General features: G+C 43.4%; 1 protein-coding gene across 2 annotated transcripts; it reads left to right on the top strand.

Annotated features, from left to right (window-relative positions):
- Positions 1–758: 758 nt before the first annotated feature.
- On the top strand, positions 759–5,976 carry GID8 (GID complex subunit 8). 2 transcript variants are annotated; one of them, XM_010134741.1, is made up of 4 exons: positions 759–883; positions 1,935–2,131; positions 2,642–2,839; positions 3,150–5,976. In XM_010134741.1, the coding sequence occupies exons 1-4, from the start codon at positions 766–768 to the stop codon at positions 3,321–3,323; spliced, it is 687 nt and encodes a 228-aa protein (XP_010133043.1). In that variant the 5' UTR covers positions 759–765; the 3' UTR covers positions 3,324–5,976. The 2 variants fall into 2 exon arrangements, with proteins under 2 accessions (XP_010133043.1, XP_010133044.1); XM_010134742.1 differs by having other exon boundaries at positions 761–883; positions 2,645–2,839; positions 3,150–3,898.
- The last annotated feature ends 3,198 nt before the right edge of the window (positions 5,977–9,174 follow it).

The raw sequence follows: 9,174 nt of genomic DNA, 5'->3' as shown, positions 1-9,174 counted from the left end.
CGGTGCCTGTTGCTGTTGTTGCCGCCTCTCCTCCCCCTTTCGCTGCCCCTGCGATAGTGACTTGAAGGTAGAAATGATTGAATGCCGGCTGTAGCAAAGCGCTTTGCTTATGTTTCTGAAAAAAAAAGAATATTGTGGAGAAAAATACTAAGAGATAACATTTTAGTATTGCTGACAGAAGTGCTTTTGGGGACAGCAAAGCTAAGCTGGTGTTAAGTCTTTTAGTTGTATATCGGATAAGGTATCCGGTACGGTTTCATAGCAATGTGTGTACAAAAATGTAGCAAAATGTATTCAGCGTATGGAGCTGTCCAGACTAAGTTTGGGTGAAAACTTTAAAGCGAATATTGTTTACATAGGCTTTGCTGTAAAGGTTGGTACAGTTTTTCTGGCTAGCTGTTAAACTCTTTGATACACTCGTTTCCCGCTGTGGTGCTGTTTGTCCTGAATAAATTCTGAACAGAACTTATTTTAAGTGGTTTTAAGAGTAAGTACAAGAAGATGGTATTTGAATTTTTATTCTGACAGTTGATGAAAGTAATTTTAGGGATTGACCAGTAGATGTGAAAGAGTGCAGGAACAAGGAGGAGAAAAATGCAAACTTGTGGTTAAGATAAAAGGGTCTCTTTTGGATTATTCATTTCAAAGATCTCATGAAAAAGATATAAAGATGGTAGTAACACAAATGCTTGCACACGTTAAACTGACTTCTTCTAGAAGCATGTTAAATGAGATGCTTTTCTTTTCTTGTAGTAAGAGTCCAGGATGAGTTATGCAGAAAAACCTGATGAAATCACAAAAGATGAATGGATGGAAAAACTTAATAACTTGCATATCCAGAGAGCAGACATGAACCGCCTTATCATGAACTACCTTGTTACAGGTAAAGAACTTTGAGGAGTTGGCGATTGCTGTTGGCTTCTCTTGGCAACATGCAACTGCTCTCCTGTTCTCTTGAGTGGAAACTGACTGCGATTCAGGGATGGGGCAGTTACCCTGCAACAGAAGTGACAATTATTAACCTTCACTCCTCTGCTAAAAGATAGAGAAGAGAAAGTGTTTTCTGGAAGGCTGTAAACAAACCTGACCCCTCCTGCGTGATGTCCCTTCTTGTGCCCTTAAAACAGTTCAAGATGTGCTGCAGTTGTTAAATAACGCTCTGAAAGCTGCGGGGAACAGCTATCAGAAGCAAATTTTAACTGGTTAGAAAGATAAATGCCAAAGGGGCAGTGCTGTCAAAATAGTATGAGACCAAAAATATTAACCCCTTCAACACAAAGCCTAACTTTATACTCAGGTCAGTCAAACCTCTGGGAGATCGTCTCTAGCGATTACAGTGTGTACTGTCACCGGAAGCTCTGCTAGGGTGGAGGCACCTGCATCCAATCTACACCCCTGTTTACACTGGAGTGTAGGTGAAGCCTCTGGGATGAGGGAAGAGCTTCTCAGTGGGTGGTGTAAATAGGTTTCCTGTATGGGAAAGCATGAATTAGGATTTAAAATTGCTGCTACAACTTTAAAAGAACTAGAGTGTTAGTACAAGAAAGCAAAATTTGTTTTCTGTTTCTTCACAGTACAACTGCTAGGTCTGTGTAAACAGATTTGGGGGCTGGGGGGAGAAGCAAAACCACCCAAGTTTTGAAAATGCTGTTTCACAATAACTCCACTGCTCTATTTCAGTATAAAATGAGTTTTCAAGTCAAGAGGTGTCGGACTACAAGTTGCTTGCGAGAATGAGGGCGTATAAGTTAAGAATGAATTGAGCGTGTGCTGTTAGCTGTCTGCGGGATAAATGCCTATTTAAACAGAGGAGAGTTTTTCTAAAGCTCAGGCTTAATCTTTTAAACAAAATGCACCAGCAATGCTCAAACCTTTTTGATTTAAGCTGATGGTTTTTTACAGTGTCTCGTGAAGGTAAAATGTTTCTGTTTCAGAGGGCTTCAAAGAAGCAGCAGAGAAATTTCGCATGGAGTCTGGAATTGAACCCAGTGTTGATTTAGAGACCCTGGATGAAAGAATAAAAATTCGAGAGATGATATTGAAAGGACAGATTCAAGAAGCCATTGCATTAATAAACAGCCTCCATCCGGAGCTGCTGGATACAAACAGATATCTCTACTTCCATTTGCAGGTAAGGACAGCTGGCAAACTTTCCCCTTGTGTCAGAGGTTGCTGACAGACTGGAAAAAGTCGTGTCGATTTTAGGGGCATGTTGGGAGATTTGTGACTGGACAAGGGTGCGATTTCATCTGTTTGTTCCTGGCATCGTTTTGTAGCAGCGGGAAAGTTTGTGGCACGGTGCAGGAACCATTGCATACGCTTGGTACTGTGAAAACTTCCACAGCAGCAGTGGTCTGCGATTTACCAGCTTCCAGTTACTGCTGGGCTGAACTTCCAGTAGTTCCTTGAGTAACATCTTTCCAAAACGTGTTACTCAAAAGCATCAGGTTACCTTTTCCAGTAGATTTTGCAGATGTTTGCAGCTCCTTGTCTCACACGTGGAGAAGAATTGACCTCAAACTGTCAAATTACGGATTAATGTCTGTCTCAAATTATACACTAATGTCTGAAAATTACACTCCTGAGATACCAAAGGTTTGTTAATTTGTTTAGCTAATAATGCTGTGTCTTCTGTATGTAGCAGCAGCACCTGATTGAACTGATTCGGCAGCGTGAGACAGAAGCAGCTCTGGAATTTGCTCAGACCCAATTAGCAGAGCAAGGCGAGGAGAGCAGGGAGTGCCTGACAGAAATGGAGCGCACGCTGGCTTTGCTCGCCTTTGATAATCCCGAAGAGTCGCCGTTTGGAGACTTGCTGAACATGATGCAGCGACAGAAGGTAGTGTTCCCGTGAAAGGAAATTGATGTCTTTGATTCCTGTGTGGTGGAAAGATGTCCAAATGTTTCTGAAATGCTTGGAAAAATGCATATAGCGGTGTGCAGAAGAACAGAAATATTTCTTAAGATTGAAAATCCTGGTGTTAACGTATTCGGCTCCTTGGCTCTCTTGTTGTCTCAAGGCTCACAGTCTGTGGAGCTCTTCTGAGGAAAGAGCACACTAGGTCTTTTCAACGTTTTCAACGCTGGTATGACATTAGCAGTGTTCATCATATGAAACCTATTCCTGAACTCCGGTATTTCTTTTCCAGGTATGGAGTGAGGTTAATCAAGCTGTGCTAGACTATGAAAATCGTGAATCAACACCCAAGCTGGCAAAATTACTGAAACTACTACTGTGGGCTCAGAACGAGCTGGACCAGAAGAAAGTGAAATATCCCAAAATGACAGACCTCAGCAAGGGGACGATCGAAGAACCCAAGTAAAACATGTGCAGATGGACATCAGCCAACCTTCGTACTGCACAGGATACATTTATATCAGTCTGTGACTGAAATATTTTTACTACAGTACAGCACTCAATTCAGATTTTTCAATGAACATCGAATTTGAAGGGAGAAAAGTCCCTTTTAAATGCTGCAAAAACTGCATTGAAAGGCGCTGTATCTCTTTGAAAGTCTGACTTAGGCTATGCACTATAATACATTTTTAAAAACCAATTAAACAGGACAGGAAAAAGAGCATTTTTAAAAGTACAGAGCTCAAGCTTTCAAATTGGCTGCTGATGCCTAGTTTAGTGGCCAGTGAGTTAATACGGAGTTATATCGGCAACTATTCAGTTAAGTTTAACTGTCTCCTGTTTGAGATGTGTATATAGAACAGTGAATATTTTCTACCTTTAAGTTATAGCCAGATATACATTCCCCTTAAAAGTAACTGGTCAAGTTTTCATCTGTAAACTTTGCAGTAAGGTCAACCTTTTGCTTAGGAAATAGTGTACAAACTTGTAAATCATAATTTAAGGACTTTTTTGGTTTTTTTCCTTGTTTCTGACTTCTTGGTGCTTTATATGGTGAGAGCTATGTTCATAATGGATCAGTGACCCATCTTTTCAGGAGGAGTATCGTTGGAAAGAAGCTCTTTCTTCCTTTTCACGAATGACCAAAACGGCCCCCAGAGGCATTTGAGGGGTTTTGGTACCAGGGGCCTTTCCCCCTGTATTAGATTAGCAGCCGTAGACACTGCAGTGAGTCCAGCAGGCTCCCGCGCTTCGGAGGCGCTGGATGTTTGAGCTGAAAGAAACGCTTGTGTTAGGAAATGAAGAGGAAGGGAGAGATGCTCCTTGAAGGCTCTGATGCATCATCTTGTGCAGGATCTGCCTTTACGCTTGCTGAGTAAGAGCCGTAGGTTTAGAGCTACTTGGGCTGTCGTCATGCCTGGAGCTGAGCAGAGCAGGGCTGCCTGTAACCCCAGAAAGGTCCATCTTCTCCATTCTTCCCTCCCTTTCTGAAGAGATGCAGTTCATCTTCACCCGTATTCGTTTGCTCACTGTCCTCACTCCAGTTAGGATTATAGTTTCCATGTTTTACATGCGAAGTCCAGCCTTTCAAGTCAACAAATTGTGATCTGCTGGGTATGGGATGTTCTGGTGGACTCCATGTTGCAGCACTGAGCACTGGGGTATGTCCAGTTGTAGAAGCACTAATCTTGCCAAATCGACCTCCAGATTTTTAGGTCCGTATATCAAGTAATTACAGATTCGCTGATCAAAGACCGAGTTTAACATCATGAAACCCTGGCAGTTGTCACACCAGTCCCATGCTGTACATAATCTAGTCTTGTATGGTAGATATTACCCTGTAGAATGAGACTTAGTTTTCACTTAATTTTACTGGAATACTTATGCATTAAACTGTATAAAGCTTTGCAGATACACCTGACTTAGGGAACCTAACCCAACCTGTTCCTGATTGCATTACTGTGAACACTGTTTACTTGTGTAGCTGGTTTTTTTTTTTTTTTTGGGGGGTGGGAAACGATTGTTTGTTAAGCAGCTAGTAGAGATGCAGAGCACCAAGGTTAAGCTAAATGATGGATATAACAAAATAATTTGTTCCCGTTAATCACTGGTGGTTCCGTTCTCCACTGTGAGGCATCTGTTGAGGTTTTAAAGCTGATAGGTTACAAGCTATGGGTAGCCCCCCAACGACAGGAGCAGCCTGGCTTTCCTTCCCCCGGGCTGGTTATTCTAACAGCAAACTTTTAACAGTTGTGGGTTATTTTTTTTTTTATTATTATTTTTCTTTTTGGCTTTTTCCAGTCGGTTGCTGTCTAATGACCATGTATAACTTTTAGTTTTGAGAAACTGTATGGTTAATGTAACTGTTTAATAAGAAACGGCAGAAACAAAACTGGAATAGCTCTAATTTCTTCATCTATGACTGATCAGCTTTTCCTGTGTTCTCACACTTGTTAAATCTCATCTGAAGCTTCTCCGGGGTGAAGTGGAGAGTGGTGCGGTTTTGTGGCATGACTAGCATTTTTCTCCATGAGAAATGCAGTGTTACAGTCCTGGTCGAGAAGTTACACTGTACTTCTAGAACGCTACTTTAATTTCCTAGAGTATTTGGGCAAAGATTGAGCGTAGATTACTTGAATTTTCACTAGCTTGTTTTTTTTTTTCATTAAAAAATAAACATGTTTTTTAAGGGGTTTAATATAAAATTAGTATAGAACTGTTTCACTTTGGTTTTATGAACATGCCACATTGATAAGCAGCTTTAATCTGTAAAGTTTTTGGTAACTGCAAGAAAATATTTGAGAGCTATGCATTTTAGAGAAAGCTTAAAGGTAGTGATATGGGTACTTCTAAGGATCTTTATATTAGTGTATATAAAATAGTTTGCATATACAAATATAATATATAATCTGTTTGAACTATTCTTGAATGGTAGGGGCTCTGAAGCCTATTATAATTTATGGAAATATTGTACACAGTAAACAGACGTCTCAGTCCACGAATGAACTTTTGTCCTATGCATGAGCAGTGTCTTCTTTGGTGACTACTAATGAATGGGATTTTGTTAACCTGGTTTTGTTAGATAACCACTTTAAGAAATACTATTAAATGCCACTTTGCTGAGTTTGCTTTAGTGTAAAAATACCTATTTTATTCCATTTAATTTAGAACAACCGGAAAGGACTTTTGTTAAGCTTTGTTCCGAACTCAACGATGGCAGATGGATCTGTAACGAAACGTGGTGGTTCCTCCCCCAGCTCCCCCCGGGGCAAAAGCAGACGAGATTATTCTCATTAAAGCTCCAAACACGAAGAAGTTGGGGTTGAAATATCCTGTCTTAGGTGCAGAAAAGCTGTGATGAGTGTTTCGATCAGGCTACAAACCGCCTTTCCCAAATGCGCTCACCTCCCTCATCACTGTCATCTTCACCATGGCCGTGTTGCTTTTCCGCCTGTCAAATCTAAGTTAAATTCTGTTCCAGGGGAGGTGGTGGTGGAGGGTGGGGGATAAGGGATTTCCACAAAGATGTGGTTCTGTCTGAGGAATACTGAACTGTTGAATTTTATAGAGCTGGCAAAATCAAGGCTGCTGCACAGAGACTAACAGCAGAATTTTGACTAAAGCATTTCGTCTCGAGTCTTGTGAAGAGGCAAACACAGAGCTTGAAACCAGGTGAAGTGCCTCTCATTAAGGCGATTTCACTAAAACACTTCCAGCTCCTTCCATCCACATTAAAAGAAAAATTGAAACACATGTGGAGAGCACTTATGTAGCATTTAAGATGTGTGAAATTACCTGGAAAGAATTCTGTCTCCACTCCTCGTACATACGGGGGAAGCCATTGTGTTATTCTGGGATGATTTTATTGCTTTTCATTTGTAAAATTTATGCTTTGTATGCTTGAGTATAAGCTTAAAGACCCTTGACTAGTAGGTGAGTGTTGCTCGACTTATTTCAAATCACTTTCTGTCCAAGTTCATTATGGAGCTTATTAAATGGAGTTGAGCGTGATCCCTGTGTGTCTTATCTCTGCCGGGAACGGGGCCTCCTGCTGTGACAGCAGCTGAAACCCTCCTGGAGATGATTCCTCACAGATGCGGAGTCTGCAGCAGCTGGAGACGGGTCCTGCCCTGCCCTGCGCTGCCCTGGAGATCTCTCTTCCATCCAGAAGCAATCGCAGATCGAAGGGTTTGCATTTCTCAATGGACACATCAAGGTGCTATAAACGGCTTTTACTCCTTTCCCCTCCTGCCTTTCCACGATTTTAAATTAGGAACAAGCTTGGCCAAACTCGCGGTGGGCTGCGTATCGGCGTGTTCAGGCGCCTCAGAACCAGCAAGCCCCACGTGTTCTGTCACGCTCCTCCTGTTCAGCGGGGATTGCAGCAACGCGCTGCTGCCGTACACCCACCCAGCGGAGTTTCTGCTGGGGGTTTGTGGAAAAGCACTCTCAGTTTGTCACCTTCGCTCATCGTTTACTTATTTTTCAGCGTATTGCTGTCTGCAGCTCTTCTGCAGCGTTAGCACTGCAAACTCATGCATTTTCTACCAGCTGCAGGCCAGTTGCGAGGGGCGTGCTCTGGGTTAGCAGGGAGCTGTCAGGCTGCCGTCGGACTGTCCTTCCGGGAGACCCAGCTCTCCTGGAGGGAACGTTTGCACCTCTTGCCCCTTTCCACCCCTGCAGGGTTTAATCTTGAGCTCTGCTTAACTTCATCAAATCTCCAAGTAATCCCACCATGGTGTGGCTGAACCAGCGATGGTAAATGTCGGCTAAAATATTAACCCAGAAATCATCTATCTTTCGACAGATGAAGCTGAACACAGGAAAAACTAGAGGATGCTGTTCTTGCTTAAGGTCATTTAGTCACCACCTGCCTTCGGCACCGATTCCCTTTGCCAGTTAATCAGCCCTGAAATAGAGGTGTGAGGTAACAAGTTTTCTGTGTCGGTATTACCATACCAATGCCAGGACCTCTCTAGTTCTTTTCTGAGCTTATGACATGGGTTTCAATTCTGTGGTGACATCACTCATCTCCCCTCCTGCCTCCAATTAACGGACTTCAGACAATATTTAAAAAACCCGGCACTGAATGATTGGGTTGATTTTTGGCTGCATTTTGCCGTGACTTGGCTCCCTCTTCTGGAAACGGGCACAGTAGCAGAGTGATGAATAAAAACACTTTATAGTTTCCAGTTTTCAGTCCAAATAAAATGAAAGACTACAGCTGGACGAAGGCTCAGCCCTGTGGTTACTCACGCTTCCCATACCCACTTGGACCAGAGCTGCTCGGATCTGTTTTCTCTGCTGGTAGCAGGTCTGTGTGACCGTGTGTGACTCTGCCACAGGAGATCTCTTTCCTCTGAGAGAGAAATGCTGAAGCAAAGGACAAGGTATGATTTTACTATATTTTTTGCTGTTGTCAGCCCTGGTGACCTCCTTCTTCTGGAGTCATCTCTATGGTGTGTGAGGAGCCTTTTTGCTACTTGTCTCTCTGAGGTTCATCTCACTAACACTGTTACCCTTCTTGAGTTAAGCAGCAAACTGCTCTTCAAGGTTCTCCAAAGCATTCCTGTTAGGTGAGGAGCCTTCACAGATTGCTGGCTGCTGGAGTAGCAGAGGGAGGTGCCTGCCGTACACCTGCACATGTACCTTTTGGTGCAGCCTAGAAGCTCTGGCACCTTTCCCAAGGGCCATGTACGACCTTGGTCAGGCTGTGCAGGAGCAACTCCATCCTTTCCTGACCTGAAGTTCTGCTGTGCCTGCATCCAAGCTGCTCTGGGCCACAGGATCACCTGAACAGCGTTTTAACAAAGCTGCTCCTCCTGCTCATTCATATTGCTGAAGCAAGTCGTGTGTCCTTTTGCTTTGGACTGAGATAATTCATTTTAATTACCTTTTTCCCATGAAGCAGTCTGATGATCTCTCGCGTACTTACAGCAAAGCAACAGCTCTGTTGGATAAATCAAGCGGTGACAATACTGATCACTATTTATTTTTTCCTTAAATTCTTTGGATGGGAATATCATACTCAGTTCTCATCCTTAAAAAGCAGAGACAGAAGACGACACCCCTCTTCACTCCCCCCTCCTGTCAGGGAGTTGTCGAGAGCCAGAAGGGCTCCCAGGAGCCTCCTTTGCTCCGGGCTCAACCCCCCCAGGTCCCTCAGCGCATTGTGCTCCAGACCCTGCCCCAGCTCCTTTGCCCATCTCTGGACACGCTCCAGCACCTCTGTGAACCCCGCTCGATTTTGCCGGTGCGGGTGTAGGTATCTACCGGGGCACCAGCCGGGCACCTTCCCCGCTCGACACCCTCCGCCT

The sequence above is a fragment of the Buceros rhinoceros genome, unplaced genomic scaffold, assembly GCF_000710305.1.
Source record: "Buceros rhinoceros silvestris isolate BGI_N320 unplaced genomic scaffold, ASM71030v1 scaffold27854, whole genome shotgun sequence".
NCBI lineage: Eukaryota > Metazoa > Chordata > Aves > Bucerotiformes > Bucerotidae > Buceros > Buceros rhinoceros.
The sequence above is the reverse complement of the archived record's forward strand: the minus strand, read 5'-3'. Positions and strand labels throughout refer to the sequence as shown.